The sequence below is a fragment of the Nerophis ophidion genome, linkage group LG01 (assembly GCF_033978795.1).
Source record: "Nerophis ophidion isolate RoL-2023_Sa linkage group LG01, RoL_Noph_v1.0, whole genome shotgun sequence".
In the NCBI taxonomy this organism is placed as follows: domain Eukaryota; kingdom Metazoa; phylum Chordata; class Actinopteri; order Syngnathiformes; family Syngnathidae; genus Nerophis; species Nerophis ophidion.
Window position 1 is genome coordinate 23631837 of NC_084611.1, and position 19486 is coordinate 23651322.

The 19486-nt window shown below is 37.5% G+C and overlaps 2 protein-coding genes across 2 annotated transcripts; one reads left to right on the forward strand and one right to left on the reverse strand.

The window, feature by feature from the left end:
• The first annotated feature begins 929 nt into the window (after positions 1–929).
• Positions 930–8164, forward strand: lg01h22orf39 (linkage group 01 C22orf39 homolog). Its single transcript, XM_061898979.1, has 3 exons — positions 930–1089; positions 6001–6168; positions 6255–8164. Exons 1-3 carry the CDS (start codon positions 1060–1062, stop codon positions 6384–6386), a joined length of 330 nt encoding a protein of 109 aa, XP_061754963.1. The 5' UTR covers positions 930–1059; the 3' UTR covers positions 6387–8164.
• A 1716-nt stretch (positions 8165–9880) lies between these two features.
• mrpl40 (mitochondrial ribosomal protein L40) lies at positions 9881–19381 on the reverse strand. Its single transcript, XM_061898966.1, has 5 exons — positions 19218–19381; positions 19008–19088; positions 15542–15700; positions 10311–10392; positions 9881–10246 (listed from the first exon to the last, which is right to left on the reverse strand). The coding sequence occupies exons 1-5, from the start codon at positions 19277–19279 to the stop codon at positions 10019–10021; spliced, it is 612 nt and encodes a 203-aa protein (XP_061754950.1). The 5' UTR covers positions 19280–19381; the 3' UTR covers positions 9881–10018.
• Between the last annotated feature and the right edge of the window lie 105 nt (positions 19382–19486).

The window sequence follows — 19486 nt, forward strand, 5'->3', positions numbered from 1 at the left end:
CGGTAGGAAATGGATGGATGGATATTACTAGGACTTCAAATGACGTCTATTTGCACAACCAGTTACATTTGGGTATAGCAACCACAAAAGAACAAACCATGCGATCTATTGTCATTTATGTTTACTTCGGCTACCAAATACTACTACCGTATTTACTTGAATTGCCGCCTGGGCGCTAATTACTTTAAAACCTCTTCTCATTCCTGCGCTTACCAAAGGCATGCGGTAAAAGTAAGCATGCGATAATTATTTTAAAACCTCTTCTCAATCCGGCACTTACCAAAGGCATGCAGTAAAAAATTGAGTGTGATGTAAGCTTGGACCTTAAATCCTACTGAATAGCTCTTGATCTTCTTCCATTTATGCGATTTCATATTACCGGTATTGAAATCAGCCTCCTCGGTAATACTAAGCATGTGCTAATTATTTTGGCAAGCGAGTTTGACCCGGGAGTAATTCAAGGCAGGTGCATACTATATGCCCTGCGGCAATTCAAGGAATTGCGGTAATTTAAGTCGATTGTATCACAGAAATTTATTCAAACAAATCAAAATGTTCAAAAAAAAATGTTTACAAAAATGATCGCTACAGACACAATCGCACAAGAGGATGAAAGTGATATTTCATTCGACACACTTTAGTTTTTTCCTGACTTCACTACTTTTATGAACCACTTTTTTTGGGACTATCCGAAAGCTATTTCCTTTCTTTATTTGAACGACTGTAACACCCAATAACACATTTTTAAACTCTACACTCTTTTAACGTTACGCTCTAGCTGAGTGACTATCGCGTGAATTAAAGCTGTGGAGAAGAAAAACAGACGTGACGTCATATGCTACCCTAAAAACGGACAACCTGACTTTAATGTTGAAAAGCAAACGGATCTCTTAATGATACGCTCTAGCTACTTGACCACCGTGTAAATTTAAGCTGCGAAGAAGACTAGCGGATATGACGTCACATGCAACCCCCCTCTAATCAAGGAAAACCAGACTTTAATGTTGAAAAGCAAACGGAAGTGGATAAATCCATCGTCGGCACGTAGCAGCGCTACCAATGGAGAAGCCCCAGAGGACCGCTTGGAGGGTAAATTAAACAACGACCTTACGAGTTTTATGTATTTAACTAAATGTCGTTTGTAATGTTCTAAACTCGAGCTAAAATGTTGCTCAGTTTAGGTCGAAAATATTCACGGTAAAGTTGGCTAGTCCTGCGAAATAGCTCAACACTGCTACCTAGTTAGGATCTAGCAATGTCACACAAAGACCGATAAGGCGCCAATGTGTAGAAAAGTGGCAGTTAAAATGTATATTTACATATAAATGCATTTCCTGCTACTAGTAGCGACATTTCGATACATACCTTTTTAAACAGTCAATCAATGTTTACTTATATAGCCCTAAATCACGAATGTCTCAAAGGGCTGCACCAGCCACAACGACATCCTCGGCTCAGATCCCATATCAGAGCAAGGAAAAACTCAACCCAACGGGACCATGAGAAACCTTGGAGGGGACCGCAGATGTGAGACACCCCCCTCTCCCCCACCCCCGGGCGACCGGTGCAATGGACGTAGAGTGGATCTAGCATAATGTGTGAGTCCAGTTCATAGTGGATCCAACATACTGGTAATAGTGAGAGTCCAGTCCATAGTGGGGCCAGCAGGAGATCATCTTGAGTAAAGACAAGTCAGCAGCGCAGAGACGTCCCCAACAGATGCACAGACGAGTGATCCACCCCGGGTCCTAACTTTGAACAGCTAGCATGTCATCTGTGGTCACCTAATAACCTCTCCACGCAGGAGAGGGGGCAGAGCAGAAAAGAGACGGCAGATCAACTGGTCTAAAAGGGGGGTCTATTTAAAGGTTAGAGCAGGGGTCACCAACACGGTGCCCACGGGCACCAGGTCGCCCGTAAGGACCAGATGAGTCACCCGCTGGCCTGTACTAAAAATAGCTCAAATAGCAGCACTTACCAGTGAGCTGCCTCTATTTTTGGAATTGTATTTATTTTCTAGCAAGCTGGTCTCGGTTTGCTCGACATTTTTACTTCTAAGAGAGACAAAACTCAAATAGAATGTGAAATTCCCCAAAAATATTTTAAAGACTTGGTCTTCACTTGTTTAATTAAATTCATTTATTGTTTTACTTTGCTTCTTATAACTTTCAGAAAGAAAATTTTACTGAAAAAAATACAACCTTAAAAATGATTTTAGGATTTTTAAACACATTTACCTTTTTACCTTTTAAATTACTTCCTCTTCTTTCCTGACAATTTAAATCAATGTTCAAGTATTTTTTTTTATTGTAAAGAATAATAAATTCATTTTAATTGAATTCTTCATTTTAGCTTCTGTTTTTTGGATGAAGAATATTTGTGAAATATTTGTTCAAACTTACTATGATTAAAATAAAATAAAAATATTCTGGCAAATCTAGAAAATCTTTAGAATCAAATTGAAATCTTATTTCAAAGTCTTTTGAATTTCTTAAAAAAAAATTGGCTCTGGGAAATCTAGGAGAAATAATGATATGTCTTTGTTAGAAATATAGCTTGGTTCAATTTGTTATATATTCTAACAAAGTGCAGATTGGATTTCAACCTATTTAAAACATGTCATCAAAATTCTAAAATTAATCTTAATCAGGGAAAATTACTAATGATGTTCCATAAGTTATTTTTTTATTTTTTTCAAAAAGATTCGAATTAGCTAGTTTTTCTCTTCATTTTTTTAGTTGAATTTTGAATTTTAAAGAGTCGAAATTAAAGATCAACTATGTTTCAACATTTAATTTTCATTTTTTTGTGCGTTTTCTCCTCTTTTAAACCGTTCAATTAAGTGTTTTTTTAATCATTTATTCTCTACAATAAACTTTCCGTAAAAGGAAAAAAAATGTACGACAGAATGACAGACAGAAATACCCACTTTTTTATATATATATATCTATATATATATATATAGATATATATATATATCTACATATATATGGCTTTGGACTGGACTCTCGCGACTGTGTTGGATCCAATATGGATTGAACTTTCACAGTATCATGTTAGACCCGCTCGACATCCATTGCTTTCGTCCTCTCCAAGGTTCTCATAGTCATCATTGTCACCGACGTCCCACTGGGTGTGAGTTTTCCTTTCCCTTATTTTGGCCTACCGAGGATGTGGTAGTGGTTTGTGTTGTGGTTTGTGCAGCCCTTTGAGACACTAGTGATTTAGGGCTATATAAGTAAACATTGATTGATTGATATATATAGATTTATTTATTAAAGGTAAATTGAGCAAATTGGCTATTTCTGGCAATTTATTTAAGCGTGTATCAAACTGGTAGCCCTTCGCATTAATCAGTACCCAAGAAGTAGCTCTTGGTTTCAAAAAGGTTGGTGACCCCTGGGCTAGAGTATACAAATGAGTTTTAAGATGGGACTTAACTGCTTCTACTGAGGTAGCATCTCTAACTGTTACTGGAAGGGTATTCCAGAGTACTGGAGCTCGAATAGAAAACGCTCTATAGCCCGCAGACCTTATTTGGGCTCTTATAAGCCGTAGTTCTTTGAATGCAGATTTCTTGCCGGGACATGTGGTACAATACAGTCGGCAAGATAAGATGGAGCTAGACCCCTTAGTATTTTATACCCAAGTAGTAAAACCTTAAAGTCACATCTTAAGTGCAGGTAAGCCAGTATAGGTGTGATATTTGCCCTATAGGCGCAATATTTGCATTCGATGAATTTTAGCCACTTCAACTATTTTCTTACCAGCTGGTCTCAGGCTGGTCAGAGTTAAAAAAAAAAAAACATTGGAAATCTTGTAGAAACAAGCAATTAAAGTTATGGATAAAAAAAAACCCACGGGCACTATCATCACTGTGCCATTCTAAATAAGTACAGTATTTAAAACTGGCACAGTTTTCACATATTTACAGGCTTCAAACTGACCTATAAAGTACTGCATGAATTGGCTCCAGATCCTCTAGCAGAGTTCATCAGCCAAAGAAACAGCTGTGATCGTGTCACTCCAGGTTCTGTAAGAGGTGACTGTTATATTCCTCTGCTCAGGAGCACTTTCAGTAAGTCGGCCTGGTCAGTAAGGAGTGCAAATGTGTGCAACTCAGTACCTGAGGAGGTTAAACTGGTCACAACTAACAAGGCCTTCACAAAAAAATGGAAAATGTGCCTTATCAACACCTATAGCTGCCAGCACTAAAAGATGAGCCTGTTTTCATGCTATGATAAGTGTTATGTTGTATGTTATATTTATTATATCGTATATGTATTGTGATTGTATTTCTTTTCGTCTCTCTTTTTCTTTTTCTTTGAAATTGTAATTTTACTGCCTTTCATACATCGTGGGACTACAGATGAAAACTAGCCTTCTGGCTAAATCTGGCTTTTTTAACTATGTGTTTAATGAAATTGCATTGTCCCCTTTTGAAATAAACTAATCTTAATATAGTCATACCTCTTGTCTACTTCATTGCGATTACTAACACATAAGTTCACTTCCTGTTCTCAATTTGTACACAATTAACATCAATTTCTTTGAATTACAACAATTATCTTCATAATTAGATTAATAATATCTTATTTTTAAGCAATTCAACAGGTTTATCATATCTCTTCTGCCAGCTTGTACTTTGTAAATACTTGTACTTTGAACAGTTTCTTCAACTACATCATATTATTTTGCTTGAGTTATTTGCTTTATCCATTCAATGTGAGTGTGAATGTTATCTGTCTATCTGTGTTGGCCCTGTGATGAGGTGGCCACTTGTCCAGGGTGTACCCCGCCTTTTGCCCGAATGCACCTGAGATAGGCTCCAGCGCCCCCCGCTACTCTGAAAGGAACAAGGAGTAGAAAATGGATGGCATTATAAAATAGGGTTGTCCCGATCCGATATTTGCCAAAAATTGCGTATCGGCAAGGCATGGGAAAATGCCGAACCAGATCCAGTTTTTAAAAATAATACGGTCCGTGTTTTCCAACGCACCGATTTAAAATAATACATTCCACTCTTCTGCTGCTCCCTACGCTCCGTTCCGCATTTTCCAGCACACCTTCAACACATCCACAGGTCTGTATTCTAATCGTTAAGACGGCCGTGTGAATTTAAAGTTACGGTAAAAATGTCACCTGTGGGATTATTCTACCCTACAAAACGAAAAAGATGAAGAGGTGGAGTGCAAAACATGCCACAATAAAGTCAAGCGTGGTGGTAAAGTTGTAAGACATTTTAATGACTCTTGCGAGTGAGAGGCTTTTTAGCACTCATCATTGATGAACACAGGAGCAGGCTGACACCTGAGCATCTGGAAGTGCTCGTCTTTGTCAGAAGGAATCTCCCCATTATGCTTGGACTTCAATTGTTTGCCCCCCCTGACTGGGGCAAACAATTGAAAGGAATGTGTAGTTTTTTTAATTATTTTTTTTAAGTTTACACTTGTTCGAGAGCAAGTATTGATGCTGAGTTATAGACATTTTATACAACTCAGGTTGTTTGTGTGTTTTGATTTTTTTAATAGTGTTTACAGCATTATTTGCACTTTATACTGTTCACTTTTTTACTGTTTAATGATGCCATTTCTGTTTGTCATGTATATTTTTTTCTATTTTGTGTTTATCCTTGAATACCAACTGTTGTGTATTATTCAAACTCACCTAATTCAGCTGGCTAGTTGTTATCAAGAGTACTAAAACTCTTTTCAGCATGAATCTGACAACTAAGTAGGCTAAATAACTTGAAACTTTAATACATGCTCGGATAGGCCAGTATCGGCCAGTATCGGATCGGAAGTGCAAAAACCTGGATCGGGACATCCCTTTTATAAAATCCAATTCCACATACTAGATGCTAAAGTTTTAAGTGTTGTATGTGCAGACACATTTGTTAAGTTAGATTTTTCTCCAAGGTTCTATTTCTCCTCTTTTGTTGAGAAGAATTGGCTTAGGCAAATATCTCCCAGCACGTCTTCCTCTTTGTGCTCTTCGCAGACACCCCGAGCCTGCAGTGACTACTGGAGTGAATACAAACTCTGTAAAAGCTTGCGGAATCGTTTTCACCATTACTACACTTACGGTACCTTCCCGTCCTGCATGCAGTGGAAAGAGGACTACAACAACTGCACTGCGTGGGAGAAAAACCAAGGCACTGAAGCCAAGGTCCGACTAAATACATCAAAGTTCACGTCAAAAGTTTTCTTCAAGAATAAACGCAAACACCATTTTTGTATGCGCATGTGTTGCAGGAAGCACTGCGGAAGAGTGAAAGGGACAGAGTGGCAGAGCAGAAGAAGTTCACCCCGGTGTGGCGGTTGAGGCAAAAGCCGCCAAGCGATTGGCACTCGCCCCTCAACCAGGACGAACCTCAGGATTCTTGACCTCTCAACGACAAACCTGAAAACTGTAAATTACACATCGTACTGTATTTCACGACAAATGAGTGTTATTGTCCTCAAGTGGTAAACACTATTTGTTGTTTGGGTGTTGTGTAATGTATGTGAAAAAAGCTCAGTAAATAATATTTATAGTGATGGGCAAGCTACTTGGTAAATGTAATAAGCTAAGCTACAAGCTACAGGGGAAGCTATCCCGGAGAATTTCAGCAAACTACACGGCAAAGTAGCTTGCTACATTTAACGGCATTTATATCAATGGGCCCACATGTATAATATCAATGTTTATGTTACTGAGAGTACAAATGGACCCATTAAGGGTCCATTGCTATTAACTATCTGTCATTTAGCTGAAGACACCCTACAACTACCTCTAGGGCAGGGGTCACATACCTTTTTGAAACCAGGAGCTACTTCTTGGGTATTGATTAAGCCGAAGGGCTACCAGTTTGATACACTTAAATAAATTGCCAGAAATAGCCAATTTGTTCATTTTACCTTTAATATATAAAAAAAATGGGTATTTCCGTCTGTCATTCTGTCATACATTTTTTTTCCTTTTACGGAAGGTTTTTTGTAGAGAATAAATGATGAAAACAACACTTAATTGAACGGTTTAAAAGAGGAGAAAACAGGAAAAAAAAAATAATAATTTGAAGCAGTTTGTCTTCAATTTCGACTCTTTAATATTCAAAATTCAACCGAAAAAAAGAAGAGAAAAACTAGCTAATTCGAATCTTTTTGAAATTTTTTTTAAAAGAATTTATGGAACATTAGTAATTTTTCCTGATTAAGATTAATTTTCGAATTTTGATGACATGTTTTAAATAGGTTAAAATCCAATCTTCACTTTGTTAGAATATATAACAAATTGGACTAAGCTACATTTCTAACAAAGACACAATAGTTATTTCTTCTAGATTTTCCAGAACAAAAATTTTAAAAGAAATTCAAAAGACTTTGAAATAAGATTTAAATTTAATTCTACGGATTTTCTAGATTTGCCAGACTATTTTTTATTTTTTATTTTAATCATAATGAGTTTGAAGAAATATTTCACAAATATTCTTCGTCGAAAAAACAGAAGCTAAAATGAAGAATTGAATTAAAATGTATTTCTTATTCTTTACAATAAAAAAAAATAATTTACTTGAACATTTATTTAAATTGTCAGGAAAGAAGAGTTAGGAATTCAAAAGGTAAAAAGGTATATGTGTTTAAAAACCCTGAAATCATTTTTAAGGTTGTATTTTTTCTCTAAAATTGTCTTTCTGAAAGTTATAAGAAGCAAAGTAAAAAAATAAATGAATTTATTTAAACAAGTGAAGACTAAGTCTTTAAAATATTTTCTTGGATTTTCAAATTCTATTTGAGTTTTGTCTCTCTTAGAATTAAAAATGTTGAGCAAAGCGAGACCAGCTTGCTAGTAAATAAATAAAATTAAAAAAAAAGAGGCAGCTCACTGGTAAGTGCTGCTATTTGAGCTATTTTTAGAACTGGCCAGCGGGCTACTCATCTGGTCCTTACGGGCGACCTGATGCCCGCGGGCACCGCGTTGGTGATCACCGCTCTAGGGGTACCCACACCTCCCCGTATGTATTTATTTAGTTTGCCCTTTGGCCCACCCCTATGGTAGTTATTTTCTCTACCTATGTTAAAAAAAACAGCATCTATCTATATCTTGACAAAAAAAACCACAATGACTTGTGTATTTGGGAACAGTTGGTAATGTTTATGTGCAGTAAAACTTTTCATGAACGCAACTCACCTTAGTGTTTCTTCCTAAATTTGTGTTTGATGTCTTATATGAAGAAAGCAGTAATGATTTTGGTTTACAGAGTAAACTAAAAACTAAGGTTTTGGGCATTGTTTCTGCCAAACGCATTTGTCTAAATAAGATCGAGGACCAGTGTTGCCGCAGTTGCCTTGAAAAAGATTAATGACTACTGATTACTTCTTTAGAAAGTAACTTAGTTATTTTACTGATTAGTTGATTTTAAAGGTAACTAAGTTAGATTACAAGTTACTTTAATAGTTGAATTCAGCAATGCAGCTCCCGACATTACCTCCGCAGCCTCAACATATAAATGACAATAATCACTTAATTTAAAATCAACAACTGCACATAAGATAAACATTTGTTTTATATGAAAAAATAAATGACTACTCTTTCTCCACTGCACTTAACATAAAGACTGGTTTTACATATAAACAAATGACAGTCTTTCTTTACTGCACATAAATACTTGTTTTATCTATAAAACTGCAGTTGACATAAATTCAGTTTTTTTTATAAAATAAAGTATTTTTTACCCGACTGTTAAGACTGCATTGGCAAAACCTACAAATACAAATGTAACTATTAAATAATTTTTAACTTTCCCAATGAACACTGAACCTGTTCACATTATCAGAGCAGCTAGGCTTGGTTTTACAAAACCGTGTATAACAGCACGTTTGCTCTAATTGTTCTATTGTTACAATCAAGTTATGAGTCAAACAGTGGCGTGGGGCGAGTGAACCAGTGGTTGTACCTCATTAACTAAAGCCTCTCAAACCTCTTGTCAGAAAATCTATTCCTTTTTGGCGGGAGGATCAAACCTCCCAGACTGAAAAGCCGTTCCACAGGAGCACTCCATCAGGTTGGAGAGTTATACGTTATGAAAATGTTCTTCATGTTTGGAAACCGATGCAGCCTTGTTGCATTTTAATGGGAATCTACTGATCCACAATAGTGTTATCCTCGTGCTTAAAACGTGACTTATCGCTTACGTGACGTCACTCGAATTTTCTCCTTATGTTCTCATTCACCCAGGATATTGTATTTTTTTTTATATAGCGCTTTTTCCCCGAGTGACTCAAAGCGCTTTACATAGTGAAACCCAATATTTAAGTTACATTTAAACCAGTGTGAGTGGCACTGGGAGCAGGTGGGTAAAGTGTATTGCCCAAGGACACAGCGGCAGTGACTAGGATGGAGGATGCAGGGATTGAACCTAGAACCCTCAAGTTGCTGGCACGGCCACTCTACCAACCGAGCTATACCGCCCCACGTCTTTCTTCTTTTTTTTTTTTTTTTGGCCTGGATTCGCAGTCTATTCCCTCTTTTTTGAGCTTGTAACTATAAGTTACCTGGCTACATGGGTCTAAAAGTAGCTGAAGTACAGGAAAAGCTACCGAAAAAGATTGTTAAGCTACGTGGCTTAGCTACATGTCGCTTGTTACTACCCATCAGTGCGTATTACTGATAATTGTAACTTAGCATATTCAGTGTATATAGTGGCTGTAATCTGAAAATGTGTATTCAAAAATAAGTTTTTGAGCATTGAAGTAGCATGAAAGAATGAATGGAACAACAGAGGTTTACGGCCTTGCTAAGTAATTTTTGTAAATAGTCTAAAAGTACAATTTTTGTCAAGATTTCCACAATGGCTTTCACTTTAGTGATTCATATTTCCAACAAATCCAATCAAACCGTGTTTTTGTTTAAAATACATACATTTATTGTATATTTGACATGTTCTCACACTTGATTCAAGGTAATGCTTGTTTTTTTTCCCGAAAAAAAAAAAAATAGACAACATCAGGATGCACACAAACACTTTTTACACACACCATCACTGTGTGTAGACTTTGGTGATGTCGTTGTACTTCCCATCAGGCGCGTCGTACGTGGTCTTCGGCGGTGTGTAAGTGGGACCCTCGTAAGTGAAAGGGAACATTTGGAGGTCTGGTGTCAGTGCAGCCTGATAAAGCTCCTCTGATTCAGCCTTGAGTTCTTCCAGCGCCTCCGTCTGTGCTTGCAGTGCCAGCTTTGTCGCCTGTAGTTCAGCCAAATGCTGCTCCTGTAACACAGACAAGCATGTCAAATGCAGTCTAAAGATGAGTGAAATTTGGAGGCGGTATTACATGTTTGTAAAGGCTCCACTTCTTCAGCAACAGAGCTCGTTCTTCACTTATATCAAAGGACAGCTTTGGAGCAGCGCGGACCCTTTGGAGGGAAAACAAAGAACAATTATTAATGATCTGTAATTAATCTCTTTTTGATCTTGCTGAGAAAAGTCCTCACATTAAGGGATTTTCAAAATTCGCTGCATTATTATAAAGATAAGCCAAAAATGGCTTTAAATTTGTTTTTAACAGCCTTCAACAAATGTAGTCTGTTTTCTTAACTAGAATAAATCTGGTCCAAAGAAAGTAATTATTAAAAACACCTTTTGCTTTTCCTCTGCTGCAGATAATATAAAATAGATAAAAGCACACCATTGACCACAGTGCTGGGATATGTTAACACAGTAGTAGTTTAACAAATAACATTTGTCACAATCAGTCATTAAACTTCATAAAACCTTTCCCAGGAATAAGAGGAAATATTGGCTTCTCCGCTATCAATCACAGCGGTCTCCTATATCAATGTGCAACATTATGTCATGTTTTAAACCATATTTAATGACAGAACATGATATTATTCACTGACAAGTTTTAGTTTCATTTCGCCCAGGTGCAGTTGCGCATGTGCACAGATGACACACACCAGCTATTAATACAATATTCTCCTAAATGTACTGTAAGTGTGCTCTGATTTTATTTTTAATGTACACTTCATTGTAAGTGTAATATATGACTATAATAACGCACGGATGCGGTATTTTAGTATAAACACAGCTTGATGTGGGTCAAAATTCCCTGTGCCCCGTGCAGTATATACTATGTAGATAGAAAACATTGTCAAATCCATCTTAACAATAAAACAAACATTGCAACATATACATATCATAAACACACTTCTGAAACGTCAAAGATTAATATGAACATTTGGCACTATTTGTTAGATATAATTCATCCTATCACACACTTCTGAAACGTCAAAGATTAATATGAACATTTGGCACTATTTGTTAGATATAATTCATCCTATCCCCCCAATTTAAAGCCGCTAACATTACCGGCCAAAACACATGACAAAGTGAGAGTGAGATCTGCTGCAGGTATCAGTGGATCTAATTTAATGCAACCTAAACAAATTTAATGTCCATGTCTTACTGCAGATCATTATATATATTGATATCCTTTTTTCAAAATCATACAATTGTATGGACAAAATTGTAAGCATTTGACAATGGTAATGTTGACAGAGATATAAGGTGGTCCATGGAAGACAGCTAACTGAGCCATTCCAAATGAAGACTAGGGTCAGACAGGGCTGTCTTCTTTCGCCAGTCCCCTTCCTGCTAGCCCAGGGGTCGGCAACCCGCGGTAGCGGGGGTGTATACTGTAGCCCCGAAGAGTTAGGGATACATGGGATTCTGGGTATTTGTTCCGTTGTGTTGATGTTGTGTTACGGTGCGAATGTTCTCCCGAAATGTGTTTGTTATTCTTGTTTGGAGTGGGTTCACAGTGTGGCGCATATTAGTGAGAGTGTTAAAGTTGTTTAAACGGGCACCCTTAGTGTGACCTGTATGCCTGTTGAACAAGTATGCCTTGCAGTCACTTACGTGCATCTGCAGAAGCCACATACAACATGTAAATGGGCTGGCAAGCTGTTTGTTACAGTTGTAGACGGCTCCAAACGCATTACCATCATAGCATGCCCTTATAATTATTGTTTGGGTGAAAATCAGCAGACATTCTAGAGAATAGTTGCTCTGAAATACGGAGGTCTCCCGGAAAAATTGTGACGGTTGGCAAATGTGATGTCAAGCAGCATTCAAATAAAGCTCGCGGGCCGCACATTAAGATGACCTGGACCCAACTGAAGAGAACCGCCCAAGATAGAAATGCCTGGAGATCACTTCTTGACGGCCTATGCCCCAGAAGGGGTAGTAGGCGTAGGTAAGTAATAATGTTGAATAGTTAAAAAGTTGATAAAATAAGCACTAATGTAATAATAATATAGAATAATGCAAGTAATCCTTTCAAACGCAATAAACATATATTTCATAACTGTAGTATGTTTACTATTGTAATTGGAAGTTAGCTAAACATTCATTACACTTCATTAACGGTGTTACAAAAAAGATCAGTTAGAATAATACGTAATGTTGGATATAGAGAACATGCAAACCCTTTACTTATTGAATCAAAAATACTGAAATTCCATGACATAGTGAATTTGCAAACAGCTAAAAATATACACAAAGCAAATTATAACCTGCTACCCAAGAATATAATTCTTCTCAACAAAAGAGAAATATAATCTTAGCGAAAATTTTAATTTATAACGTTTGTACGCACATACAACACTTAAGACTTTCAGTATATTAGTATGTGGAATTAAATTATGGGATGGATTAAGCAAAGAAATCAGACAACGTACTAATATGATCCACTTCAAGAAACTCTTCAAACTTAAAGTGTTTACAAAGTACAAAGAATAAGAACCATTCTGAATGTATCTCATCCATCCATTTATTTTCTAAATAATCTTACTCATCTCACCATATGAAATATAACTTACTTCACCAATTGTTATTTATTTATTTTTATTGATATTACTTATGGAGTATATTGTGAATAAATTGAGAACAGGAAGTGAACAAAAGTTTTAGCAACTGCTACGTAAAAGAAAAGGGGTAGGATTAAATAAACTCAGCTTTTTTCTACACCTTTTCAAACATGTTGAATAGAGAAACTGGAAATTGTGACGTATCAAGTTGTATGCATGCATGCATGTTTAAAATAAACTCAAACAAAAATAAAATTAACTCTCAATCTCTGTTAGCAAAAATTGTACTTCTTGAAGTGCAGTTCCCCACCACCGCCACTCCCTTCGGAAAAAACGGATCGGGTGGTTTGTTTTTGTTGTCTTTTTTGCTGCCAGTGCCATCACAGATCACGTTGCTCATTCAGTAGATGAAACATTGCCCCACAGCTACATTTGGCTTTGTAATTATCTTTTTTCCTCTTAACTTTTGTTACTTAGCAGTGCTACTTACTAAAGAGTAGCGACCAGAGAGGTGATGTTGGTGTATTCCATGTGTGTAAACTGCTCATACCAAAACAAAGATTGTGGATGACTGACAAGAGGCTTCACCCTGTTCATATAATCCTATAGTCAAATGAATGTGCTCATGTGCCGAGAGCAACGCGCAGAGTTTGAAAGCCAGAGACGAAGAAAAGAAACACACGGACATAGCAATTAATCAATGCTGGCAATGTTATCAAGTTAAAGGCCTACTGAAATTAGATTTTCTTATTTAAACGGGGATAGCAGGTCCATTCTATGTGTCATACTTGATCATTTCGCGATATTGCCATATTTTTGCTGAAAGGATTTAGTAGAGAACATCCACGATAAAGTTCACAACTGGAGAAAAGCCCTGCCTCTACCGGAAGTCGCAGATGGTGACGTCACCCGTTGAGGGCTCCTCACATATTCACATTGTTTATAATGAGAGCCTCCAACAAAAAGTGATATTCGGACCGAGAAAACGACAATTTCCCCATTAATTTGAGCGAGGATGAAAGATTTGTGTTTGAGGATATTGATAGCGATGGACTAGAAAAAAAAACAAAAAAAAACGCAATTGCAATCGCGTTGCATTGAGACGGATTCATATGTTTTTAAAATAAATTTACAAGGATAATTCTGGGAAATCCCTTATCTTTTTATTGTGTTGCTAGTGTTTTAGTGAGTTTAACAGTACCTGATAGTCTGAAGTGTACGTCCACGACCAGGTGTTGACGCGCAGTGTCTCGGGGAAGTCGACGGCAGCTGTACGGGAGGCGCAAGCTCAGCTGATCTCCGGTAAGAAGCGACTTTTTAACCACAATTTTCTCACCGAAACCTGCTGGTTGACAAGTGGTCGGGATCCATGTCCGTTGTGGTCCATAGGAAAGTTTCAACTCCGTGAATTTTAAACAAGGAATCACCGTGTGTTTGTGTGGCTAAAGGCTAAAGCTTCCCAACTCCATCTTGCTACTTTGACTTCTCCAATATTAATTGAACACATTGCAAAAGATTCAGCAACACAGTTCTCCAAAATACTGTGTAATTATGCTGTTAAAGCAGACGACATTTAGCTGTGTGTGTGCGTAGCGCTCATACTTCCTAAAAACGCGTGACGTCTTGCGTACACGTCATCATTACGCGACGTTTTCAAGACGAAACTCCCGGGAAATTTAAAATTGTAATTTAGTAAACTAAAAAGGCCGTATTGGCATGTGTTGCAATGTTAATATTTCATCATTGATATATAAACTATCAGACTGCGTGGTGGGTAGTAGTGGGTTTCAGTAGGCCTTTAATTTATCCTTCAATTATTGACTTAATGACTATTGGCCCAGGACTATAATTGTATACATTTTTTAATGCTTCAGGACATTGTATTGAATGTTTTTAAATGCCATTTAGGCTGTAATTTGAGCAAAATCCATTTAATGATTTTTAATGCTTTTTAGCGACCCTTGAAAACTTTGTGCCACATAGCCATAGCGCGAGGCTACTTGCTTACAGAGTGTTATGTTTGAGATAAAAATTGATTAATGTGATTATAAATATATACCGTATTTCCTTGAATTGCCGCAGGGCATATAGTATGCGCCTGCCTTGAATTCACTTCGCAAAATAATTAGCGCATGCTTAGTATTACCGTCTGGTCCAACTTGTGACGTCACGAGTGACACTTCCCCTGTCATCATTTTCAAAATGGAGGAGGCTGATTTCAATACCGGTAATTTGAAATCGCATAAAGGGAAGAAGATTAAGAGCTATTCAGTAGGATTTAAGGTCCAAGCTTGCATCACACTCAAATTTTTACTGCATACCTTTGGTAAGTGCCGGAATGAGAAGAGGTTTTAAAATAATTAGCGCATGCTTTTACCGCATGCCTTTGGTAAGCGCAGGAGTGAGAAGAGGTTTTAAATTAATTAGCGCCCCGGCGGCAATTCAAGGAAATACGGTAACTGTAATTGACTAACTGCAGTTAACGGGATAATTTGACAGCCCAAATTAAAACTCAGTTTCGACAAGTAAGAAACGAAAGGAAGTAAACCGCTGGTGAACAGAAAATATTGTACATTGTATTAACCGTTCCAGGGTCAAACTGTCACCTCACAGCAGAGGTGACATGTTTTTGTGACTAAACAAATGTTTAGTAAATGAATGTTTAATAACAAAAAAAAAGAAAAGAAGAACCCACCTTGTCTCATCCAAACATTTGATTGGAGTCATGAAATCCTCAATGGGAATGAACTCGGGCGGAACTCTCTCCAACTTCTTCACTTTTTTCTTTAACCTCTCCTTCACCAATATCTCTCTTTTGGGGTCCACTTTCTTCTTCTTCCTTCTGGGCTCAGCACTTAAAAAAAAAAATTACTTGTGCATTTATTCAAAACTATGACCACAATAATAAACCTGTTAGTAATTCATTAGTATTAAATACAAACTGTGCATTGTTATAAAAAAATATACAAACGAATAACGATCACTTAAAATAATAGGGGCGTAACAATTGATCGATAGACAAATTTGTATTCCTAAATTTCATGGAAAATTGATCTGTGCTCAGCGAGCTTGCCTTCCGTGTGATAGGTATTGATCAAAGATAATTTTAAGAGGGAATCAATCGATTTTATTGATATCAGAAAAAGGAAAAAAAATGGATTAAGAATGGAAGACTTTATTTATATGTAGTTTAGCACTTTGAACAATAAGGACATTAAATGTTTAAGCCCCTTCTACACTAAGCTGGCTGTGGTTATCCAGGGTAAATCCCACCTAACCTTTTCCTCGTCCACACACACACAGTGATCATTTTAAGACCTTAAATTTAACTTATCTGAACAATATCCAGTGTTGTGGCATTTCAATTAACTGGAATCCAGTGTGCTGTGGGGTCCTATTGTAGTGAATCACACCTGAGACATCATAAATTAATCAACTCTTTAATGGACATGTAAAGGATCTAGATATCTGGTCAGGACACTCTTCACTCTTTTGCATTCACCTTCATTGTGCATTCCTTTCTGATGACTTTATATACTCTGGACTGAGACGTTGAGTCCGTGACATACATGGCGGACAATAACTGATATGGTCTGCTCTCCCAGTCCAAAAGCATTCGCTGTTTTCCGTAGTCTTCACTCGACGGCCGGGTAAAACAAAGCATACGCTACTTTTCTAATCACATCCACGGGAGCCCACATTCTCGTTGTCTCTCCTTCGACAAACGGACAGGGTTTTTCGGTAAGTTGAATCACAGCTGACCTCGACATTCGAAGTTCTCTTGCCGTCTGAGATGTGTTGTATCCAAAATTGTGCGTTTCCTCTACTTAATGTATTCGTGTGTCATTTCCACAAGCGCCTGTACATGTAGGAGGAGAAACACAGGCATGTCTGGGTGACTCGCCTCCATCTTTCCACTTGGTAACTCCGGTTGTTATGAAGCTGGATGTGCCGCGTCCTTTCTGACGTCAATTCCGATGTGACGCGTGGTCTTTCTTACTTCACTTCCTCTCCGAACTCAGTTTGTAAACGATCAGTGAGTCCATACAAAGCTAAGAGCCGGAGATTCAAGAAATACACGCTGCAATTACCCGTGTAAAAAATTATCCAAGGAGGGGGAACTTAAACGATGGTTTAGTGTGGCTGACACGGGGCTTAGGCTAAATAATTATTCGTTTAAAGAGTTATTCGGGGTTAATGTAGACATGGCCTAAGTCTCTTTGCGCATCTGTGGTGTCATAAAAATAAACGGCGCTGTACGGAATGGTACACGGACGTAGGGAGAAGAACAGAGCGCCAATAAACCTTAAAGGCACTGTCTTTGCGTGCCGGCCCAGTCACATAATATCTACGGCTTTTCACACACACAAATGAATGAAAGGCATACTTGGTCAACAGGCATACAGGTAACTTTAACACTGTTCCAAATATGTGCCACACTGTGAACCAACACCCAACAAGAATGACAAACAAATTTCGGGAGAACATCCGCAAAAACACAACAGAACAAATACCCAGAATCCCTTGCAGCACTAACTCTTTGGGAAGCTACAATTCCCCCCCCCCCCCCCCACCCCCCCCCCACCCAACCTCAACCCCGCCCCCCAACCCCTTCCACCTGAACTTCCTCATGCTCTCTTAGGGAGAGCATGTCCCAAATTCCAAGGTCCGGTTTTGAGGCATGTTAAAAAAATAATGCACTTTGTGACTTCAATAATAAATATGGCAATGTCATGTTGGCATTTTTTTCCATAACTTGAGTTGATTTATTTTGGAAAACCTTGTTACATTGTTTAATGCAGTGGTTCTCAAATGGGTGTATGCGTACCCCTGGGGGTACTTGAAGGTATTCCAAAGGGTATGTGAGATTTTTCTTAAATATTCTAAAATAGCAACAATTCAAAAATCCTTTATTAATATATTTATTGAATAATACTTCAACAAAATATGAATGTAAGTTCATAAACTGGGAAAAGAAATGCAACAATGCAATATTCAGTCTTGACAGCTAGATTTTTTGTGGACATATTCCATAAATATTGATGTTAAAGATTTCTTTTTTTGTGAAGAAATGTTTAGAATTAAGTTCATGAATCCAGGTGGATCTTTATTACAATCCCCAAAGAGGGCACTTTAAGTTGATGATTACTTCTATGTGTAGAAATCTTTATTTATAATTGAATCACTTGTTTATTTTTCAACAAGTTTTTAGTTATTTTTATATCTTCTTTTCCAAATAGTTCAAGAAATACCACAACAAATGAGCAATATTTTGCGCTGTAATACAATTTCATACATCAGAAAATGATGACATAGTGCTGTATTTTACTTCTTTATCCCTTTTTTTCAACCAAAAATGTTTTGCTCTGATTAGGGGGTACTTGAATTAAAAAAATGTTCACATGGGGTACATTACTGAAAAAAGGTTGAGAACCAGCATCCAGCGGAGCATCCATCTATCCATCCATTTTTTACCGCTTGTCCCATACGGGGTCGAGGGGGGTCCTTGGAATCTATCTCAGCTGCATTCGGGCGGAAGGCAGGGTACACCCTGGACAAGTGGCCACCTCATCGCAGGGCCAACACAGATAGACAGACAACATTCACACTCACATTCACACACTAGGGACCATTTGCAGTGTTGCCAATCAACTTATCCCCAGGTGCATGTTTTTGGTGGTGGGAAAAAGCCGGAGTACCCGGAGGGAACCCACACAGTCACGGGGAGAACATGCAAACTCCACACAGAAAGATCCCGAGCCCCGGATTGAACCCCGGACAACTCAGGACATTCGTATTGTGAGGCACATGGACTAACCCCTTTTTCACCGTGCTGTGGCACAACATAATTAGGCATAATAATGAGTTAATTCCACGACTGTATATATATCGGTTGATATCGGTATCGGTAATTAAGAGTTGTACAATATCGGCAAAAAGTCATTATCGGACATCTCTAGTTACACCCCTATAAATTAAATATTTAATTAATAAACTCTGTCATAAATGTATTTTCTGCATGACTCCAATCGTTTTCAAAAGTTTTTATAGACGCTAATTAAAAATGAATAATCCATCCATCAATTTTCTACCGCTTGTCCTTATACAACAGAATATTGACTAAGCGTTCTCCGGGTCAGAATATTAAATAATTTTCTTACCTGAGAGGAGCCGACGTCCTTATTGTCATTGCTGCAGAAAACCAAGGATTCTGAACACCTGCATTTTCTATTGACACAAAACTAAAGTCGCACAAAAACACAAAACATTAAGAAAAAAACAAAGATATTTGACCACTGAATAACCTTTAGAAGCATGTGGCTAGCATGTTGTAAGCTACATCAAATTTTGTCTCCTATTTACAAACCTACCTTCTTGGAGCGGTCTTTAGGGATAAAATCCTACTAATACTGCGAAATGCAACTAAAGACATGTTTGTTAATTTAGTGAAACTATGAAAATAGAGAAATGTTCACATGTGCTAGCATCACTTCGCTGCGCAATGACGCGGCGCAGGTTGATGACTCATGAAAAGCACATTCGTGTATTTTGCTTGAACTTTTAAAAAAGAAATGTATTATCTTCTTATGGGCTGAATAAAAATAAATTGTATTTATTGATGCATGTATTAAAACGCTAT